Source organism: Saprolegnia diclina, assembly GCF_000281045.1.
Source record: "Saprolegnia diclina VS20 unplaced genomic scaffold supercont1.55, whole genome shotgun sequence".
Lineage (NCBI taxonomy): Eukaryota > Oomycota > Saprolegniomycetes > Saprolegniales > Saprolegniaceae > Saprolegnia > Saprolegnia diclina.
In genome coordinates this window covers 292452-311822 of record NW_008246122.1, presented here as the reverse complement: position 1 = coordinate 311822, position 19371 = coordinate 292452, and the positions used below count along the sequence as shown (strand labels likewise).

General features: G+C 58.9%; 11 protein-coding genes across 11 annotated transcripts in view; 4 read left to right on the top strand and 7 right to left on the bottom strand.

Moving 5' to 3' along the window:
- The window catches only part of SDRG_13116 (hypothetical protein), a gene marked incomplete at both ends in the record, with an annotated part of 1180 nt that extends 762 nt beyond the window's left edge, over nucleotides 1–418 (bottom strand). The window contains one exon of the mRNA XM_008619199.1: nucleotides 58–418. Within this exon, the coding sequence (XP_008617421.1) occupies nucleotides 58–418 (361 nt within the window). The remainder of the gene's footprint in view (nucleotides 1–57) is intronic.
- Nucleotides 419–943: 525 nt separating this feature from the next.
- Nucleotides 944–2398, top strand: SDRG_13115 (hypothetical protein). The gene is made up of 3 exons (XM_008619198.1): nucleotides 944–1040; nucleotides 1094–1629; nucleotides 1675–2398. The coding sequence occupies exons 1-3, from the start codon at nucleotides 950–952 to the stop codon at nucleotides 2227–2229; spliced, it is 1182 nt and encodes a 393-aa protein (XP_008617420.1). The 5' UTR covers nucleotides 944–949; the 3' UTR covers nucleotides 2230–2398.
- An 82-nt stretch (nucleotides 2399–2480) lies between these two features.
- Nucleotides 2481–4642, bottom strand: SDRG_13114 (hypothetical protein; the record flags this gene model as incomplete). The annotated part of the gene is made up of 11 exons (XM_008619197.1): nucleotides 2481–3109; nucleotides 3367–3487; nucleotides 3530–3607; nucleotides 3657–3692; nucleotides 3739–3774; nucleotides 3824–3881; nucleotides 3930–4166; nucleotides 4209–4418; nucleotides 4465–4503; nucleotides 4553–4585; nucleotides 4635–4642. The coding sequence occupies 11 exons, from the start codon at nucleotides 4640–4642 to the stop codon at nucleotides 2481–2483; spliced, it is 1485 nt and encodes a 494-aa protein (XP_008617419.1).
- Nucleotides 4643–4733: 91 nt separating this feature from the next.
- SDRG_13113 (hypothetical protein) lies at nucleotides 4734–6698 on the bottom strand. The gene is made up of 5 exons (XM_008619196.1): nucleotides 6307–6698; nucleotides 5498–6261; nucleotides 5344–5452; nucleotides 5177–5285; nucleotides 4734–5115 (listed from the first exon to the last, which is right to left on the bottom strand). The coding sequence occupies exons 1-5, from the start codon at nucleotides 6653–6655 to the stop codon at nucleotides 4854–4856; spliced, it is 1593 nt and encodes a 530-aa protein (XP_008617418.1). The 5' UTR covers nucleotides 6656–6698; the 3' UTR covers nucleotides 4734–4853.
- Nucleotides 6699–6884: 186 nt separating this feature from the next.
- Nucleotides 6885–9174, top strand: SDRG_13112 (hypothetical protein). Its single transcript, XM_008619195.1, has one exon. The coding sequence runs from the start codon at nucleotides 6969–6971 to the stop codon at nucleotides 9087–9089; it is 2121 nt and encodes a 706-aa protein (XP_008617417.1). The 5' UTR covers nucleotides 6885–6968; the 3' UTR covers nucleotides 9090–9174.
- SDRG_13111 (tyrosine 3-monooxygenase/tryptophan 5-monooxygenase activation protein) lies at nucleotides 9126–10066 on the bottom strand. The gene has a single exon (XM_008619194.1). The coding sequence runs from the start codon at nucleotides 9960–9962 to the stop codon at nucleotides 9243–9245; it is 720 nt and encodes a 239-aa protein (XP_008617416.1). The 5' UTR covers nucleotides 9963–10066; the 3' UTR covers nucleotides 9126–9242.
- A 977-nt stretch (nucleotides 10067–11043) lies between these two features.
- Nucleotides 11044–11663, bottom strand: SDRG_13110 (hypothetical protein). The gene has a single exon (XM_008619193.1). The coding sequence runs from the start codon at nucleotides 11633–11635 to the stop codon at nucleotides 11057–11059; it is 579 nt and encodes a 192-aa protein (XP_008617415.1). The 5' UTR covers nucleotides 11636–11663; the 3' UTR covers nucleotides 11044–11056.
- Nucleotides 11664–12075: 412 nt separating this feature from the next.
- Nucleotides 12076–12920, top strand: SDRG_13109 (hypothetical protein). The gene has a single exon (XM_008619192.1). It carries the CDS (start codon nucleotides 12088–12090, stop codon nucleotides 12862–12864), a length of 777 nt encoding a protein of 258 aa, XP_008617414.1. The 5' UTR covers nucleotides 12076–12087; the 3' UTR covers nucleotides 12865–12920.
- Nucleotides 12921–13147: 227 nt separating this feature from the next.
- Nucleotides 13148–15229, bottom strand: SDRG_13108 (hypothetical protein). The gene has a single exon (XM_008619191.1). The coding sequence runs from the start codon at nucleotides 15196–15198 to the stop codon at nucleotides 13195–13197; it is 2004 nt and encodes a 667-aa protein (XP_008617413.1). The 5' UTR covers nucleotides 15199–15229; the 3' UTR covers nucleotides 13148–13194.
- Nucleotides 15230–16111: 882 nt separating this feature from the next.
- Nucleotides 16112–18446, top strand: SDRG_13107 (hypothetical protein). Its single transcript, XM_008619190.1, has 2 exons — nucleotides 16112–17666; nucleotides 17714–18446. Exons 1-2 carry the CDS (start codon nucleotides 16145–16147, stop codon nucleotides 18280–18282), a joined length of 2091 nt encoding a protein of 696 aa, XP_008617412.1. The 5' UTR covers nucleotides 16112–16144; the 3' UTR covers nucleotides 18283–18446.
- Nucleotides 18447–18503: 57 nt separating this feature from the next.
- SDRG_13106 (hypothetical protein) lies at nucleotides 18504–19231 on the bottom strand (the record flags this gene model as incomplete). Its single annotated transcript, XM_008619189.1, has 2 exons — nucleotides 18504–18734; nucleotides 18797–19231. 2 exons carry the CDS (start codon nucleotides 19229–19231, stop codon nucleotides 18504–18506), a joined length of 666 nt encoding a protein of 221 aa, XP_008617411.1.
- Between the last annotated feature and the right edge of the window lie 140 nt (nucleotides 19232–19371).

The window sequence follows — 19371 nt, the reverse complement described above, 5'->3', positions numbered from 1 at the left end:
CAGTGTTGGAGAGCCCGCCAAGGCCATTGTTGCCATTCGACATCGAGTTGCCCATACCGTTGAGCATCGGCTGGTTCATCGTGCTACCAGGCGCATTGCCGTTCTGGCTCACACCGCCTTGTTGGTTGTTCATGCCGTTGCCAGCGGGCACCGAAGACGCGGGCGACGGAAGCGGCGTCGAGGCCATCGGCGTTGGCACCGACGGCATCGGCGTCGGAACGCCACCGTTGGTGTTGCCCCCGCCAATGTTGCCGCCGTTGGCGTTGCCCCCGCCAATGGCACCACCGCCCGTGGCAAAGCCGTTGACGCCGCAGCCGGTGCAGCCCGGCAGAAAGTTGGCGACGCACGTCGAAGCGCACTCGGGTGCTGGCGCGGCCATGGCCGCCGAGAGGAAAACGAGCGCGAGAATCTGGACCATTGTAGAGGAGGAAGAGGAGGTTGTGGTGAAGCGCAAAAGCAAATCTGAGGGTTGGAGGCGCTCGGGATGCTGCATCGATGCAAGGACAGGACAGTCCGTTTGATGGTTGTGACGTCGCTCGCTCGCGGCCATTTTATGCGCGCTGAGAGGATGGTCAAAGGACTGTCGGTCTCTCCTGTCAAAAGAAGACGGCAACCTGTCAAGGTACGATACAGAATCTAGCCACTGGCGTGCCGTACAGTGGCTAGATTCTGTATCGTTGGGAATGTGGTTCTCGCACCTCGCAACCTCACACCCTTTGCAACCAAACAGTAGCTTCGGATAGAGCGCTGGTGAGCTGGCACTTGCCCTCGCTACTTATCGTAGAAAGTAGCAAAGTACCCACGTCCGCCCCACTGGGTGAAGAGAATGGCGATGCTGTATTAAACGCATTTCGGTTGCCCGATCGCCTGCGGTATATGCATAAAACGTGCTGCGTTTTTCTAAAGGAGCGTGCAACTAGTCGCTCCACCATCATTCTGCTTTGCCAGCATGTGGAAGAACCTCGCGTACGGGCAGCCGACGGTCTCGGCGCCGGTTGCTGCGCCCGTGACGGTGGCGGGCACGGACGTCCCGACCGCAGGTACCTCATGCGCATGCAGCTGTGGTGTAAGATGCTCCGTCGCTGCCTTGTAGACGTCCCGACGACGGTGGTCGGGCGGCTCCACAACATCCTCACGTACCTCAACTCGATCAAGGACCACCAGCCCGTGACGATCCAAGACATCTACCAGCACACGGGCATCGACCTCACGATCGACGAGGTCGCGGACCGATTGCGCAACAACCCAAAGGTCCGCGTCGCCAACGACACGTTTGCATACAAGGCCAAGTACGACATCAAGGACAAGGACCAGCTGCAGCACGTCCTCAAGCGCGTGAACGAAGGCATTCCATCGTCGGACCTCAAGGACTGCTACAACGGCGTCGAGGACGACCTCCGCGAGCTCTCGCGCGCCGGCCACATCATCTGCATCAAGAACACGGAGACAGGCACCGAGGTGTACTACGCGCGTGGCTTTTCCTTCTTCACGCAGGTCGGCGCGCTCGCGACCGTTGAGGGCGGCAGCTACGTCACGACCGTCAACCACGACGTGACGCCCGAGCTCCGTCGCGGCGACGCCGTCCGCGTCGGCGACCACTGGTTCCGCGTCTCGAACGCTGAGAAAAAGGTCATCATTGCCTGTCGGTCCAATCTCACCGTCGCGTGCGCGTAGGGTCCGATGGGCAACCCGCCGCAGCCGTTCACATCGATCCACCCGACCGTGACGAACAAGAGCGTCTCGTCCATGGTGGACCTCAACCTCACGAGCAAGAAAACCAAGTACATGCTCACGTTTGACGCGCACCATTTGCCGCTGGACATGCCGTTCCCAGACCACCGCCATGGCCACATGCACCACCCAAAATGGGACTTGGCGCCCAAGTTTGGCAAAGGCGCTGGGACCGTCGCGCTTCTCAAGCACGGGTGCACGAACGACATTCGCGACCTATGGCGCGACACGCTCCGCGACTGGCCCACCGACCGCGCGGCGTTGGAGCGCAAGCTCGTGCAGAGCGGCCTCACGACGCAGGCCAACATTGACGCCAACCGCGCCAAGCGCAAGCTGCACATCAAGAGCAAGGCCAAGGTCGCGCGCGTCAAGAAGCAGCGCGACATCAAGATCACCAACACGCACTTGATTGGCACCGAGCTCGGCCAGGTACTGGCCAAAGGCAGTGAGGGCTCCAACGACTTTACGCTCGGCGCTGTCAAGTTTGACCGCCAGTAAGCGACCAACGCGGACGTTGACCGTGGCTTGTGTGTATTGCCATTGTCCTTGATGGCCAAGGTACAGAAGACCATGAGACGACGTCTCGCAGCCAAGGCCAAAGTAAGATTGATGGCCATAGTGCTACGGAACACGACGAAAAATTGACATTGTATGGATGGAGGAGAGAAGCGTGAGTGGAGGCTTGTTTGCGTACGAGTGATACAAAAGGCGTGATTGGTTATATTAGTACAGTAGAGTCACCGCTGCGTCTAGTCACGACCGCGCGGGCTCGAGGGGCCGTTCATGTAGCCGCCATTCGAGTTGCTAAAGCCGTTCGAGTTGCCAAAGCCGTTCCAGTTGCCAAAGCCGTTCGAGTTGCCAAAGCCGTTCGAGTTGCCCAGCCCGTTGTTAGTGTTGACGCCCCCCGAGAAGCCCCCCATGTTCCCAGCGTTAGCAAGACCCGTAAGCATCGGCTGGTTCAGCATCATGCCTGGTGCATTACCCTGGCCACCGCCTTGCACACCGTTGGTGGCGGGCACGGACGGAGCAGGATGCGGCACTGAGGCCATTGGTGTCGGCACCGACGGCACTGGTGTCGGCACCGACGGCATCGGCGTTGGCACCGAAGGCATCGGCGTTGGGACGTCGTTGCCGCCAACGTTGTTGAAGTTGTTGCCACCGCTTTCGGTGACGCCGCCGCAGCCCGCGCAGGCGGGAAGCGAGCTAAAGAGGCACTTAGAGCCGCATTCCGTAGGCGGGGACGCCGCGGCGATGGCTGTCGACATAAGAGCGAGCGAGAGGAGCTGGATCATGGTGTAGAAGGAAGTGCGGAGGATGAAGCGCATGCGAATCTGAGGGTTTGAACGCAGTGCCAAGTTGATGGTCGTAGGTGTGATGGCTAAGAGAACGTCTCTGGCCAGTTTATATTCATTCGTCACCCGCTCACTCTTTTGGTAGATGGGTGGTCACGGCCACACCGATGCTCGATCTCAGTCAGTTTGCTGACATTCAGACGACTCCTTGTTGCTCGTCAAGTCAACCACGAAAGATGACCAGACTCAGTTTGTCTGTATTGCAGGATTCTCTCAAGTCGAGCTAGCACTTACCCAAATGAAATTTGGCTGTGGCCACCAGGGGGACGTGAGATGCGTGTACTCGAGTGGCCAAAGTTGCCAGTCCCACCCCAGAGCTGCGGCGCGGGCTTGGCGTTATTGTCGTATGTGCGGCTCGGATCGTCAAGCGATTGCTGTAGCTTGGGCACGTACTGGTGCGTCTCCTACAGTCCATCGTGAGCTAGCGTCAACGCGACTCTCAGAACCACGTGGGGGATCGAGTGCATGGCCATGGAGGCACCTGCCGAGCCAAGGGCACTGCGGCTCGAGCTCGACACGGGGCGCTACCACCAGCGTTCACTGAGCCGACGAAGCAAGAAGACGAGCTCCTACAGAGTGCACAGAAGAGCTACTCGACACCGGACGGTCCTAACCACAGAGATGAGATACGAGGCAGTCAACTGGAGTCAAAGACCATCTCGGGCATGGGACTCGCCGACGGAGGACGCGTCTACGTCAGTGAACATATTGGTTTATCGCATGCGATGGTTGTAGTCTACAGCGTAGTAATAGTCGCTGGGGCTGCTAAAGTTGTTGTTGCCACCGGCGTCCACAGGCCTACAGACAGTCGAATTTGATGTTTAGCGTCATCCGCATGTCTTGTACTGGTGCTTGACTGCCTCGCCGTACGCTGGGTAGCTGTAGCCTTCGCTGCCCTGCGAGTACGCACCGTACGACGGCTGGTACTCGCCTGGTGACGTCTGCCCGTAGCTTGGATCATAGCCGTAGCTGCCATACCCCTGTGGCTCTATTGGCGCGTAGCTGCCGTAGCCATTTTCCGACGCTGGCGGCTGGTAGCTCGTCGAGACAACCTCGTAATTCTCGGCGGGCTCAGCACGCCGGCTACACTTGCATCGCCCGTGGTGCTAGTGAAGAGCTGAATACCGGTGGTGGCCTTGGCCCATCGAGTGAAACCCGCTGCCTTGGTTGATCTGCATCGTCTGCGACGTTGGCGGCGGCGGCTGCTCGTACGGGTTGTTATACCGGCCTTGGCCTTCGTGGGTGAAGGGGTTGAACGAGCTCTGGCCGCCACCGTAGCTTCGGCCGCGGGCTTCGGGCGGTGGCTGGGACGACGATGGCATTGACTGCAAGGTCCTACGCGCCTCCTGAGATCGAGTGCAGCAACGTGAACTTGGCCCACTCGTTGGCGTAGGCGCTGTGGCCATAGAGGTTGGCACCGCTACGCGTACATGAACCATGAGCGTCGTCCACTGAAGTCGAGAGCGTACTTGCGCTGGTTCTGCCCATACATATTGCCGCGGCTAAAGCAGCCTTCGCATGAAGAGACAGAGGGCAGCTCCTGCGTCGTACCCTGCCATAGTGTCAAGTTGCGAGACCGTTATAGCCGCGGGTTGATAATAGCCTGCAACGGTCCCCCATATTTCAATATTTGAACTGCAAATGCGAGCGAATTGCGAGTTGCTCGACGCTAGTCCCGTAACGTGCACAATAATGTCCTTAGGTGTGTCACCTATCCCAATGAAACGAATCAATGTGTCATTTGAACGTGCTGCTTTTGATCGAAAAACGTTAATCGTCCAAGAACGGAATGTTGAGCTGGTCGCTGAGCGGCAGCAAGAGCGGGCCGAGCGACGTGCGTTCGGCGGGCGGGAGCTTGAGCCGCATGCGGTCCACATGCTCCCACTTTTCGCCCATTTTCGCTTTGATGCGCTCGAGCTTGAGCCGCGCTTCGGGCGACCCGTCCGAGGCGACCTTCTCCTTGAAGCTGAGGTAGTGACGCAGGAGCTCGTTCACGTCGTGGAAGAGGTTGGTCAACAACGTCTTGAAGTCGCTACATCAAAGGAAACCCTTCAACCCTACCCCTTGCAAAAATCGAAAAAATAAAAACGCACTTTGGGATGAACCGCGCGTGCTGCTCGGAGCGCGGGTTGGTCACGGCCTCGCTCGATGCACTCTGCGTGCTCTCGGCAAGGATCTCGGCCGTAATGTTTGCGACCGAGCCTACGTATTGTCATATTTCAAAAATTTCCAAAAATTAATTGTCCAAAGCACAAGGTACCTTTGGGAAACGCGGCCGTCAAGTTGGGCTGCGCGCTCAGCATGCGCTCGAACGCGCGCTGGGCCGGCTCGAGTTGCTGCATGAACGACCGGTGCACGAGCGAGTGCTCCTATCGACGCCTCAGACTTGGGAAACATTTCGAGTTGGTACGGACATCATGCTCAAAATATCGCGCCGTGTTGTCGAGGCTCAGCGGAATGTACGGCGCGGGAGCTGGCGCCTGGAGGTCGTCGATCACAATGGCTTCGGCGAGGTCAGCCTTCTTCGCAGCCAATGGCTTCTTCTTCTTGGGCTGGATGGCCGCGGAGGCGTTGAGGACGTCGGCAGCGTGGCGGTTGAACTTGGCAATGTTCGTGTCCGTAATATCGGGCGGCGCAATATTAGCCTTGACAATATTGTCTTGGGCGGTCGCCGTCAGGTCCACGAGTGGGTCCACGAGCCCTTGGACGGCCGGCGTCGTCTGCGTCTTCTGCCATTTCTCCTCGTAAATGGTAAAGAGGTCCTCGACGCCGCTCTGCTGGTGCTTGAGCCGGTCGCGGTGCGCGTACTTGCTCTTGACAAACATGGTCCAGAACTCGACGCCGTCCATCTTGTCGGGCACCTGCTCTTGGTACGCCATGTACACGACGGGGTATTGCACAAAGATCTGGTGGATGATCTCCGGGTTCAAATTGTACTTGACGGCTTGCTCGCCGCTTTGGTTCTGGCCTTGAACGTCCGTGAGGATCTCGGACGTCTTGCCCGTCTTCTGCCGCTTCTCGGCCTCGGTCATGAGCAGCTGCTTCCGGCACGTCAAGTTCCAAAAATCGCTCTCCGAGATGAGGCCGCCCGTGACCATGTCCGTGTGCTGCCGCTTGAGCGTGTTGGGGTGCGCGGCCAAGAGCGCTGCGCGCTGCTTGCGCTCTGTCTCCGACATGACTAGAAGATAGGTTTGAATATACGAAGGCGACAAGCGAGATGCACCTTCTTGCTTGGACGCCGGCGTCGCCGACGACTGCACGAGGCGCTGGCCGAGCTGCGTCTTGAAGAGCTGCAGATCGTCGTCGCCGCTGAATTCAAAGACATACGTGATGGGCGGCGACTGGCGCAGTCGCAGTCGCATCATGTACCGGACCCGCGCCGCCGACGCCGCGTTGACCTGGAGGTCCTGGATGTCCTGGAGCAGGATCGCACGCAGCTGCTTGGCGCCCGAGCGCAGGGACAGCCCCAAGTGCGTGAGCACGAGCTCGCATGTGCCTTCTGAGTTGCGGCTCTTATCGTTGTGTTGCTCTCGGTACCGGACCTCGGCCGCGCAGACGACGTCGCCAGCCATCGTGACCCCTGGTTTTGGAAGCGGCGACTATTTGTGTATTTGTGGCACGTATATGTGGCACGAGGTGGTTGCATTCGGCAGCACTGTTTTTTTTACTTTGGCATGTGCCATATGCAAACTCATATTGCGTTCTTCCAGTCCACTAGTATCTCTATCACGTTGAAACACGCAACTATGATATGCTCGCACACCACAGTGGGTCGGCTGCTGGGCACAGCTGGACTCTCGAGCCTTTCTTCAATGATACGAGAGTCAAAGCTCGCTCGAGCTGCCAACTGAGTGCCATTTCAGGTTTTGCTGGTGCTACCACAGCATGGTGACCTCGCCGTCGCGCCCGCTCGGCGTCTCGCTGCGCTACTTCCACCACCTCATCGAGGCCTGCGGCGGTCGCAAGAAGCTCAACGGTCTCACCACGGCCCAAGTCTGCTTCGACTATATTGTGCCATTGACCAAGTCGACCGAGCTCTCGCTCGTCGACCATCTTGCCAGTGATGCGTCCATGCGCCACTTTGTGTCCGAGGCCAACTGGTATGTCTCGCACGCCTGGCAGTACCTCTTCTTGGAGACCGTCGACAGCCTCGACACCTTCTTCACCGACCAAGGCTTGGCAGACGACGCCGTCCTTTGGTTTTGCGTCTTCAACAACAACCAACACCTCGCGCATTCGTACCCGTTCGAGTACTGGTCGTCGACGTTCAAGACGCAGCTCGCAGCCATCGGCAACGTCGTCATGATCATGCACCCGTGGAACGACCCGGTCGTCTTGCGTCGGAGCTGGTGCGTCTTTGAGGTCTACGTCGCTGTGACCATGAAGGCGCGGTTCGAGATGGCCATGGCACCCGGTCAACTGGGGCTCCTCGTTCACGATATGCTTCGTCCCGCTGCTCTTGAGGATATGTTGGGGACGATCAAGAGCGAGGCGTCCGAGACCACCGTGCCAAGTGATCGCGACGGCATCTTTGAGCTCATTCGCGCCGAGACGTCGTTCACGGCCGTCGATCGGCTCATCTTTTCGACTATTTCGGACTGGATGGAGCGGACGCTGACGGCGCAGATCGCATCGGGTCTCTTGCCACTAGACGAAGCCTACCGGTATCTGTGTCTGGCCACCATTCACGGGACACGAAGCTCCAGTGCGGATGTCTTTATAGCTGCAAGTCGTGCCCGCACCCTCTTTGCGTCGCTTGACATCCAAGTGACCGACAATATTCACCTTGTCCGCGTCATGACGTACCTGGGTCGGTCGTCCCATCAAGTCGGCGAGCCAGAGACCACGTGGCGCACGATCTTCAACGACCTCTTGGCCATCGACGGTCTCGATGCCATGACCTTGTGTCACGTCCGCAACGCGTACGCCCACGCACTGAACGGGGTCAAGTACTTTGTTGAGGCCCGTGCTCTCTCCTTAGAGACGTACGCCATGGCGCTGACGGACCTCGGAGCTGTTCACAAGTCGACGATAGCGACCATGTCGACCCTCGGCTTGTCCAGCTACAAGCTCTTCGACTACGACCAAGCAATAGATTGGTTCCGCAAGTGCTTGGAAGCCCAGCTCTCGCTGCTCGGATCGGACCACCCGAGCACGGTGTACACGCGCGACTACCTCGCAATGATCTGCTTCAAGCGCGGCCAGCTCGTCGAGGCCAAGACGCTGTTTGAGGAGACGAGCGATGTGCAGGAGCGCATGTATGGCCCATTGCACAACAGCACGATGGTTGCATCATTCAACCTCGGTTTGACATACCGCTTCCTTGGCGACTACGCAGCGGCCGAGGCGCTCTGGCTCCCCATCTGGGACCGGTTCCAAAAGAGTCCACCAGCGCCAGGGCAGTACATCCACTTGCTCTTTCTGCTTGCGCAGCTCTACTGGTCCAAGGGCGACTACGACCTCGGGAAGCAGTACATGCTCGACACCTTGGCGTGGTGTCTCACGCATTTGCCACCGGGCGACGCCGACACGAGCCAAGGGGCGTCGGCGTTCTACCGGTTCCTCCTCGACCCGACCTTTGCGGCGCACAACCCCGCAAGTGACGAGGCGTGGGCCAAGATCGTCGCCTTCTTCGCCAAGAACGAGCTCGAGACGGAAGTGTGGCTCGACGAAACCTGCTTTGGCTGCAGCCAGCCGATGCAAGGGCTTTGGTTCGAGTGTTCCACTTGTCCCGCCTTTGCCTACCATTTTTGCGCCAACTGCCTTCGTCAAGGCAAGTCGACGACGTTCTGCGACCACGCCACCTGCAGCTTCAAGTGCTATGTGCCACCACGCCGGTACCTTCTCGAGCAAGCGCTGGTCGCCAGTGTGACGGATCAAGCGACAGCGACCTTGTGGCGCGACTACCAGACGTACTGCACTGCCAACAAGGTTCCGGGCGACGAGCAAGCGGCCTTTGCCAGCTACGAGCCGATCGCAACGCGCACCTGGCACCCGATGCTCTAGTCTAGCTTCCTAGTCCATTTTTGTAGCCCATAGCAATTCACTTTTTTTGTATTCGGTGTTGATGTGGACATTATGTCTACCTCGATTATGACAACTGTTATTAGCCTACCACGCGACGAGGGTCATCAAATTACATTGCATTAGCTTAGGTTATTACGGGTGGTGGTCGTCGTCCTCTTCGGACGTCCACAGCGTCAGGTTGTCGCGAATGATCTGCAGAATCATGGCTGCGTCCCGGAAGCTCTCCTCCGTGAGCGAGTCCATGTCCGCGATCGCGTCGTCGAAGGCCTGCTTGGCGAGCTGGCACGCGCGGTCCGGCAGCTTCATGATCTCGCAGTAGAAGACGGCAAAGTTGAGCGCAAGGCCGAGGCGGAGCGGGTTGGTCGAGTGCAGCTTGGACGTCGCAATGTCGGTCGCTTGGCCGTAGCAGGCCAGCGCCTTCTCGCACGCGCCCTGCTCCTTGGACTGGAACTCGGCCAAATACCGGTAGTAGTCGCCCTGCGTCTTGAGGTAGAAGACGCTGTCTTCGGGCGACGACGCCGACGGCAGCAGCTGCTTGTTGAGCATCTCGAGCATCTCGTCGCACGTCGCTTGGAGCTCGGCTTCGATCTTGAGGCGGTACTTCTGGACGTGCTCGACGCGCTCGCTCTTGCGGTGCGTCTCGATGGCCTGGAGCACACGCCACGCGGCCCGGCGGCTGCCAATGACGTTCTTGTACGCGACAGCGAGGAGGTTGCGCTCCTCGAGGTCGAGCGGCGTCGGGTCCGAGGTCACGACGGTCTTCATGTAGTCGGCCATCTCGTCGTAGCGCTCGGCCTGCTCGGCGAGCTGCGCGAGGAAGACGAGCGAGGACCGGTCGAGGCTGGCTGGCATGGCGGAGAAACTTGCAAAATGAGCCAGCGACTCCGTGACTTACTCGCTGACGCCAGCACGCGCCACCTCACTTCGCCCACCCAACCAGTGCACCGCCTGTCTCGGTGTTACGTGTTATAACACACAAAGGGCAAGCTCACAGTTTCAAATAATGCGTTGCATATTCCGACGTTTGCGTCCCATCTCGCATCCGAAGTTGTGGACAAAGGCGGCAATGAAGCTCGGCTTTTGTCGTGGTGCAGGTCCAAGGAACGACGGTGCGACCACACGCCGCAAGGGGCTGCACTCTGGTCGTCGTCGCCGCGAAAATGAATTTCCGCCGGTGACGAGCCCCGTCCGGTGGGATTAGGGGTGAATATTATGTACTCTGGATGGGACGTTGTGTCCCACGTACACATCTATGCTTATGTCGGTCGAAACACTGGCGTTGCGATGTCGGTGCTTGCCGACGTGTATAGTCCGTGTGTTTGCATTTCGAAGGCGATTTTTTAAAATTTGCCACATTGCACTTGCCACAAGGGTGTTAGGTCTTGTTATAACATCTGAGTGCGGCCGATCAGCTGCGTGGTGGCGTGGAATTGGCGTCGTATGCACCGCGTCCAAGCTGAGCTTTCCGTCGATTGGGTACCTTTACGCCACCTCTTGTACAGTGAGGCGACAACGAGGATATGTGGGCATCCTTGCGCCAAAGACAGACGCATCTTGTCCCAGAGAAACCGAGCACCTTGAACTTGGTGAGCAGATCCACTCTTCTTGCCTCGTACACGGTAGCCGCCCAAGCCAGCACCGACACCTACCGCCAGCTCCTACCGCCGGCCTCGGCGCCAGCCTCGTCGCCGACGAGCCTCACTTCTGCGACGATAGCAGCACGCAACTGAAGACATGCCGTTGCTGTGCCTGTGAGCAACACCGTTTGATGCACGAGAATGTAGGTATTTGGATCGCTTCCGCTCGCGCCAGAGTCGTTTCTTCCGCGTCGGTCCACCATGTGCGGTGGCCGCCCTTTACGGCGCTGCCGTGCTCGCTGCTAGACGCCGCCACCGCGCGCCAATTTGTCGTCGCCAACGCCGAGGGCCACGCATGCACACGGACGACTAGACTATGCTGGTATTGGTACTGCTTAGAATCAAATCGAGAATGTCGAGCTCGACGTCGTCTAATGGCTGATGGTCCTCGGACGACTCGTAGCCGAGCTCGAGCGGGAAGAAGGGTACAAAGCCGTGGTCGCGCTTGGTATAAATGGGCGCGTTGGTCGCGATCGCGCGTGCGACGCACTCGGCCTCGAGACCGTCGACGGCGGCGCGGAGCTCCCCAACGTGGCTGTCGTCCATGGTAGTGCGCTTGACACGGACAAGGTCCTGCGGGCGGTCGCGGTGCACGAACGGATGGGCAAAGATGTAGCCAAACCCGCGCTTCGCGTTCATGGTTTCATCGCACGGCAGGCCGTAGAGCTTGGACTTGGAGAAGCCGTAGACGCGCAGCTGCCGCGCAAAGCTCGTAAAGCTAGTGTGCCCGTAGTGCGACGGTAGGAACTCCTTCTCGAGCGGCGTGACGCCCTGGACGACGATCTTGCTGCCGTCCGCGGACCATCCGATGACGTGGTCGGGCGCGGCCGCCACGAGGGCGATGAGCTTCGAGACAAAGCTACTCGCTGTCGTCGTCGACTTGGGCATCGGGCGCAAATATTTCTTGGGTTGTTTGGCGATCGACATCCGGATATGGCGTTGGCTTCCGGACAGTCTCCGGCTTGTGCAACGATCCCGCCAATGGGAACGCGCGGATGATGTACCAGCCACCAATCAAACGAGGCGATTTGCAGCGCGTGTAGCCAATCGCGTTGCGCATGGTGCGAGAGGACGCGAGATGTGTGTTGTGGGCCGGCCGCGAGTTCGATTCCTGGCAAAACATGACATTTGAAGAAAATTGTCGTGTTATTGGCAAGGGATTTCAGTGCACTGGTCAAGTCCAAGAACCGGGAATGTTGATTTTGCAGCTTGAGCCGTCGATGGCGCAGCACGGGATAGCAGCTGGTGTTCGTCGTTGGATCGCCCTGCTCATCGCCGAATCCATCTGTGCGCCCAAACACCATCATTCGACAAAGCCATAATGTTGGTGTTGCAGTCCGATGCACCTCGGCACGGCTGCGGGAGCAGGTCGTCGATACAATCTCTTAGCAGATTTACATTTTACAACTCGCCTACTCATGGATCGATCGACCACAGCGTTCCTCGCGCAGCTTGCGGGCGAAGCCCAGCGCTACGACGAGATGGCAGCCCTCGCGACGCAACTCCTCGCGTTTCCAGCGCCATTGCAAAGCGACGAGTTCGACCTACTCGTCATCGCGTTCAAGAACCTCGTGGGCCCCCTCCGGCTCGCGTGGCGCGTCACCACATCGATTCAAGACTCCAAGACGACGTGGTCGCCAGCGCGCGCTTTGGATCTGGCCAAGTACCGCGCGCAGATCGCCGCCGAGCTCCAGTCGACGTGCGAGGCGTTTCTGTCTCTCCTCCGCGACCGCCTTTTGCCCGAGGCGCCAACCGTCGACGCCAAGGTGGCTTATCTGAAGACCCAAGGCGACTACTACCGGTACATGGCCGAAGTGAATGACAACGATACGACGTGGGCGATGGGAGGCGCGGTGGCCTACAATGACGCATGGAACATTGCGATCGTGGAGCTGACACCGACGAGCCCGACGCGGCTGGGGCTAGCGCTCAACTTTGCCGTGTATCTTCATGACATTGGCAACGCGCGAGACGCGGCCTTGGCGTTTGCACGGAGCGTCTTTAGCGATGCCCTCGACGACCTCGACAGCGTCAGTGACAACAAGGCGTACCAGTTCGCCACCATGATCATGCAAGCGCTTCGCGGCAACATCGAGATCTGGACCGACGATGCCTAGTCATCTTTTGTAGTAATATATATGTGTGAATACGTGACGAAACAAGGAATTTGTGTTAAGAACATGATTTTTGCGTGGGGCAACAACTATATGCTTGCTCATCACTGGTGTCATTCAAGGAATTTGTATTTCGACTTGATAACAAAAAATTTGCGTGGGGCAACAGTCACTGGTGCCATTGAAGCGCGCATGGATGTATGACTCTACCGGTAGAGTGCTTGGGCATTCGGGCAACAGCAACCACCAAACACCGAGCATCCCAGCGGCCTCACCCTCTCACGGATGCACATAAGACAATAGTGTATATAAACGAGAATTAATACACATTGTCTACTTGATAAGGACACTAGTGTTTTTCAATATCTTGATGTTGAACATGAGGCTCTTGACGTCGTTGTAGTCACTGTCGAGCAGATGCAGGTGGTGGTCCGAGCCTTGCGCAACGAGGTAGAGCTGATCCGACCGGCTCGAGCTGCTGCTTTCGGCGCCGTCGCCATGCGCAGACGGCAGCTGACTCATGCCCATCGTCGTATCACTCGCGGGCGGGTGATGCGCGTGCTGCTGGTTCGCATGGGCCTTCTTCTTCAACTCTTTCTCGGGCAACCCAAAGAGACTCAAATGGCTTAGAAAAAACCACTGCAACGTGCAGAGGCGACGGGCCTTGCAGTGAATGACGGGCGAGACCGCATCGATCGCTCCCGGATCAATGCCGACAATATCGTCCATGAGGATCGACGTGCTGTTGTATATCGCTTGGCGCGCCAGGCTGTTTTGGGCGAGGCGGCGCCAAAACGCCAGGTTGCACGTATGGTCGACCAGCACGACGAGCAATATGTTGGAGATGAGGCCGGCGGCGATCGCGCCGGACCCGCGCACGTAAAAGCTCTGCAGAAAGTCCAGCGCGATGCCATCGAGCGACTCGTTGATGTTCTTGATGTCTTCCCGCACGCTGTTGTTGTACTCGATGAACGGCGGGACGTAGAAGAGCAGGATCGCGCTCACATACAGCGACGTGACGCTGCGGAGATTGAGAAAGCCCATGACATGGCTCTGCCCGCAGTACGTAGCGGTCGACACGAGGTGCCAGAGTACTTTGAGGACCTTGAGAAACGCGCAGTTGAGCCAGAGCAAGCGTGTACTCAGTGCAAACAGCTGAAAGCCCATCGACCACTTAAAGCACACTTGGTTGAAGACTTGGACTTCGCGCGTGAAGATGATCGCGTGGTTGATGTCGAGGAGCACGCTGGTCGTAAAGAAGAGCACAAAGATATCGGAGTTGTAGCAAATCATATCGAATCGAATGGCGTGCGAGACGTGCGGATAGTAACGCGGCAGCACCATCTTGACGATTTTGTGTAAGAATGTCTCGGTTATGTTCACGTCGACCTCTTGCCACTGCACCGTCCGTCGGCTCGCAAGGTACCCGCCGATCGCAAACAGCATCGCGATGAACTTGAGGTAGTGCGACGCAGCGCTAAAGGCATTTTGCTGGATCATGAGCCCGAGGCCATGGGCCGAGCCGTCGACGAACGTCGCGTTGACAACCGTAACGCCGCGCTGGTTGGGCAAAACGACAAGGCTGAGATTGCATGTGCCGTGGCCGAGCTCGGCGATCGGGATGCAGCCCGTGCAGTATGCCTTTGGGTAAATGCGGTAGTAGCCAACAAGGAACGTCTGGACACTGGTCACGTTGCTCATGACGGGGATGCGCTGCGTGAGCCGAATGTCGGCTTGGATACGGGCGGGCGCGTAGCCGAGCGCGTTGAGCTGCGCCGAGCTCATGGACGCATTCGCCAGATTGGCCGTCGCATCGTCGGTAAAGATATGGCTAAACGCTTCACCGCGCAGAAACGTGATCGCGTCCTGGGCAACCCCGAGCTGGATGGGACCCGCGCTGGCGTTGGCCGACGGGTACGACCGCTTGAAGATGCTGCAGAGGTTCATCCCGCTGTTGATCGCAAATGTGCCGGCCGAGAGCACGTAGATCTTGTCGTTTCCGGGCAGCACGAGGTTGCTCACGGTGTAGTTGACCATCCATTTCGAGATGCGCGAGAGGTCCGAGATGCTCGCGCCGGTCGCAAAGGCGTATGGGCCCTCAAGCTGGTGCGCAAACTCAATGTCGGCGACCGGCGTCATGTACTGGTACCCGTTCCCGATAAAATCGTTGAACGCCCAGTTGTTGACAATCGCGTCAAATGCGACGAGGACGACCACGGCGAGGCCAGCGCCGAACGACAGCCACTCGATGAGCCAGTAGAGGCGGCCAAGGATCAGGTCGTGCGTCGACGACGACGGCTTCTCCTTGACGACTGCGTACCCGCTGCCCCGGCGCATGCTGCGATCGAAAAATGAGACAGGACGTTTTCAGATCTTAGAATAGACCAAAGCGCTGAGCGGACAGTGTGAGCCAGCGGCGTCACCCATGTAGCTCGAAAATTGGAGTTTGAGTTGCGTCCTTTCTACTATTTTCTTATTGTTTCTGAGTGCACCAAAAACCATGTCTTGAGAGAATCGAAGCCATCAGTGCTCTCGTTGGCCGTGTCCGACGTCGACGATGGCAGCGACCGTATTGCATCCGGGATATGAAACATCGGAATGCAAATGCCGGGTACTTCTGCTTGCTCATGTTGGCATGGGCACCGGTATGTGGTAGGTAGCCACTGAGTCCTCGCAGGGTACTACTCCACACGTCTTCTGCAACGCAAATAATGTACACTGTGGCTACAACATGTAGTATGCCTACTAACAAATGAAGCCAAACGGCACTCACCTAGTAGCTCTAGGAGCGCCAGGCACACGAGCCACAGTTCGCAGGAGTGGCACAAAGGCCGCTAGTCGCTCACCTTACTCATGCTTGATTGCAAAAGCGTGCACACTCGTGTCAATGGATGGATGATCGCGTGGGTGGCAGTACCCACCATTCAGACTCAGTACCGGTAGTTGTACCCTACGAAGAATACGTGGCGCGCTCACATGACTCTTCGTTGCCCATGATCGCCCAAGTGCATCTCATATCAGGTTAACTTTTTACGATTCTGGTTATATATACCCACCATCTTGCGTCCTACACAGTGCGTCGAGCCAAGCGAGGAACTACGAGTACTTGCTATCACTAGCCTACAGACGCCTCTACGTGCTCGCTGCCATCCACGTGACGTCAACGGTGTTTTCGACGCCCATGGCGACCGTCGTGCTCTGGCCCACGGCTCTCGGCCAATCAGCGTGCGCGTATCAGACGCTGGTCTCGGCTGCTGTCACACCGCCTTTCTCGTTGGGCAGCATGACGACGGCAACGCGACCGCGCGGGCTCAAGCTCTCGTTCTTCCGCCACTTTATCGAGGCGCACGGCGGGACGTTTGCGTTCCAAGGCCTCTCGACCGCCGACGTCTGCGTCCAGTACGTCATTCCGTACACTGCCGCGCTGCAGACCTCGGTCGTCGACCACGTGGCGCTCACCGCGCCGTCCTTTGGTGCGGACGCGACGTGGTACGTCTCGCACGCGTGGCAGTACCTCTTCCTCGACACGCTGGCGTCGCTCGAGGCCTTCTTCGCCGCCAAAGACTTGGACGATCCTTCCGTGTGGTTTTGTCTCTTCAACAACAACCAGCACCGGACGGACGACAAGCCGTTCGAGTGGTGGTCGTCGACGTTCCGCGAGTCGCTCGCGGCCATCGGCAACGTCGTCATGGTACTGCACCCGTGGAAGAACCCGCTGACGCTAACGCGCGCGTGGTGTGTCTTTGAGGTCTACGCATCGATCTGCGTCGGCGCCACGTTTGAGCTTGCCCACATGGACCGCGCAGCGTTCTTGCGCGACATGCAGACAAGTCCGGGCACGTTCTTGGAGATGCTCGGCACGATCAGCAGCGAGAAGGCGCAGGCGACGATAGCCTCGGACAAGGCCAGCATCGACCGCGCGATCGTCGACCAAGTCGGGTACACCAAGCTCGACCGAATGGTGCTGACGCTGCTAGAAACATACGTCAAGGACACGTTGCGCGCGCAAGTTGAGATCGCGACCGACGACGCCAACAAGGCGCTTTGGGCTAACGCGCTCGCCGAGACGCACCACGTGCTGAGCGAAATGGCGTTGGCGCGCGACTGGTATACGGTGGCGACCGCCTACGGCACCACCGGGCTCGGCCCTTACCACGAAATGACACTGTCCTCGCGGGGGGCCGCGGCGCTCATGCGCGGTCTCCTCATGGAGCCGAAAGAGGTGTGGGAGCCGGAGCTCCTCGCGACGATCGACGCGGCGACAACGCACCTCGGTGACGAGAGCGAGGCTCTGAGCATGACGCTGCACAGCCTCGGTGTGCTCTACGCCCACCACGGACTCCACGAAGAAGCCGTCCCGATGGCGCAAGCGTGCTACGACCGGCTCGTGCGCACGAAAGGCCTCGACGACCTCGACACGATCACGACGATGGGCCATCTTGGGAACTCGTACAACCGCATCGGCCAAGTGGCGAAGGCTGAAGAGTACCTCCTCCTCGCCTACGAGCGCAAGGTCACTGTGCTCGGCGAAGACCACGCACGGACGTTGGTGTCGCTCCAGCACCTCATGACGCTCTACAACGAGCAAGGCAACGTTGAGCGCGCAATGCCCCTCGCGCTCGCGGCCACCGAGCGTCTCGATCGCGTGCTCGGGTCTTCGCATGAGAACACGGTCATCGCCAACTTTACGTTGGCCGAGCTCCTGCGCAAGCAAGGCCAGTACGCAGAGGCCGAGGCCAAGCTGCTGTCGCTGCTAACCGTGGCCAAGACTGCGTTTGGCGACGACACGATCAACGTTGTCTTCAGTACGACGTACCACCGGACGAATTAGCGCTGATGCCTCCATGTCTAGTTGAGATGCTCCTCGGCATGGTCTATGCCTCGACAACGCAGTGGGACAAGGCGGCCGCGTACTTGGACCATGCTGTAGCGAAGCGACTTGCGTGGTATGGTCCGACGAGCCCCAAGTACGACGTTGTCCTGCTCCGGCAGTACTGGCAGCGACAGCGCGCGGGCCGCTTCGACTCGGTCCACGCGATCGATGCATTCCTCGCAGCGTTGAGCGCGGCCAACATCAAGAACGACGCCTGGGGCTCCATGCGCTGCGTCACGTGCACGGCCAAGATCCACGGCAACCTCTTCTACTGCGGCGCGTGCCCGCCTTTTCTGCGCTACTTTTGCGCCACCTGCGTGGACGCAAGTGCTGCGACGTACTGCGATCACGGCCGCGATGCGTGTGCAAGCTTGGCGCCACCGTCGCAAGCGTTGACCGCCCAACGGCAATTGCTCGTGCCAGTCGCAACGACGTCGGTTGCGCCGCCTCATGTGGCTTTTCCAGCGACCGATGCAGCAGCGGGAAGCGTCCAGGCTCAACCGCTCGCGTCGCCAAAGCCTCGACGCTCGTGGTGGCGCTGTTGCTGATGGTCTGGACGATGTAATACCTCTGTCAATGCCACGGGTGTGAGTGCACTGACACCGTGTCGACGACCGCGTCAACCCAGAGACGATCTTGCCGGCATTCGTTCAGGGTGCAATTGTCCCATAAAGCTAGCCATCTCTACCCTTCGAACATGGCCAACGCCGACGAGGATGCATCTGCACAGGGCTAGGTTGGAACGCGGAATAGGGTTGGATGAGTGAAGTTACAACATCGGGTGCCAGGTGCGCGTTGCGATCGGCGCGTAGCTGGCAAAGGCCGCTTGCTCGTCGACCGGGACCTTGTTGGCAGTGCAGTACGTCTGGTAGTCGCGCCACAAGGTCGCTGTCGCTTGATCCGTCGCACTGGCGACCAGCTTGCTCGAGAAGGTACCGGCGTGGTGGCACGTAGCACTTGAAGCTGCAGGTGGCGTGGTCGCAGAACGTCGTCGACTTGCCTTGACGCAGGCAGTTGGCGCAAAAATGGTAGGCAAAGGCGGGACAAGTGGAACACTCGAACCAAAGCCCTTGCTTGCATCGGCTGGCTGCAGCCAAAGCAGGTTTCGTCTTGCCACACTTCCGTCTCGAGCTCGTTCTTGGCGAAGAAGGCGACGACGACCTTGGCCCACGCCTCGTCACTTGCGGGGTTGTGCGCCGCAAAGGTCGGGTCGAGGAGGAACCGGTAGAACGCCGACGCCCCTTGGCTCGTGTCGGCGTCGCCCGGCGGCAAATGGGCCAGACACCACGCCAAGTTGTCGAGCAAGTACTGCTTCCCGAGGACGTAGTCGCCCTTGGACCAGTAGAGCTGCGCAAGCAGAAAGAGCAAGTGGATGTACTGCCCTGGCGCGGGTGGACTCTTCTGGAACTGGTCCCAGATCGGAAGCCAGAGCGCCTCGGCCGCTGCGTAGTCGCCAAGGAAGCGGTATGTCAAACCGAGGTTGAATGATGCAACCATCTGCTGTTGTGCAATGGGCCATACATGCGCTCCTGCACATCGCTCGTCTCCTCAAACAGCGTCTTGGCCTCGACAAGTTGGCCGCGCTTGAAGCAGATCATTGCGAGGTAGTCGCGCGTGTACACCGTGCTCGGGTGGTC

Coding starts and splice junctions, on each gene's coding strand:
- SDRG_13115 (XM_008619198.1), top strand. CDS start 950: ATGTGGAAGAACCTCGCGTACGGGCAGCCGACGGTCTCGGCGCCGGTT. Junction 1,041..1,093: donor CACGGACGTCCCGACCGCAG/GTACCTCATGCG, acceptor GCTGCCTTGTAG/ACGTCCCGACGACGGTGGTC. Junction 1,630..1,674: donor TCTCGAACGCTGAGAAAAAG/GTCATCATTGCC, acceptor GCGTGCGCGTAG/GGTCCGATGGGCAACCCGCC.
- SDRG_13113 (XM_008619196.1), bottom strand. CDS start 6,655: ATGGCTGGCGACGTCGTCTGCGCGGCCGAGGTCCGGTACCGAGAGCAA. Junction 6,262..6,306: donor GCCGGCGTCCAAGCAAGAAG/GTGCATCTCGCT, acceptor CCTATCTTCTAG/TCATGTCGGAGACAGAGCGC. Junction 5,116..5,176: donor CACGCGCGGTTCATCCCAAA/GTGCGTTTTTAT, acceptor CCTTTGATGTAG/CGACTTCAAGACGTTGTTGA.
- SDRG_13112 (XM_008619195.1), top strand. CDS start 6,969: ATGGTGACCTCGCCGTCGCGCCCGCTCGGCGTCTCGCTGCGCTACTTC.
- SDRG_13111 (XM_008619194.1), bottom strand. CDS start 9,962: ATGCCAGCCAGCCTCGACCGGTCCTCGCTCGTCTTCCTCGCGCAGCTC.
- SDRG_13110 (XM_008619193.1), bottom strand. CDS start 11,635: ATGCCCAAGTCGACGACGACAGCGAGTAGCTTTGTCTCGAAGCTCATC.
- SDRG_13109 (XM_008619192.1), top strand. CDS start 12,088: ATGCACCTCGGCACGGCTGCGGGAGCAGGTCGTCGATACAATCTCTTA.
- SDRG_13108 (XM_008619191.1), bottom strand. CDS start 15,198: ATGCGCCGGGGCAGCGGGTACGCAGTCGTCAAGGAGAAGCCGTCGTCG.
- SDRG_13107 (XM_008619190.1), top strand. CDS start 16,145: ATGACGACGGCAACGCGACCGCGCGGGCTCAAGCTCTCGTTCTTCCGC. Junction 17,667..17,713: donor CACGATCAACGTTGTCTTCA/GTACGACGTACC, acceptor CTCCATGTCTAG/TTGAGATGCTCCTCGGCATG.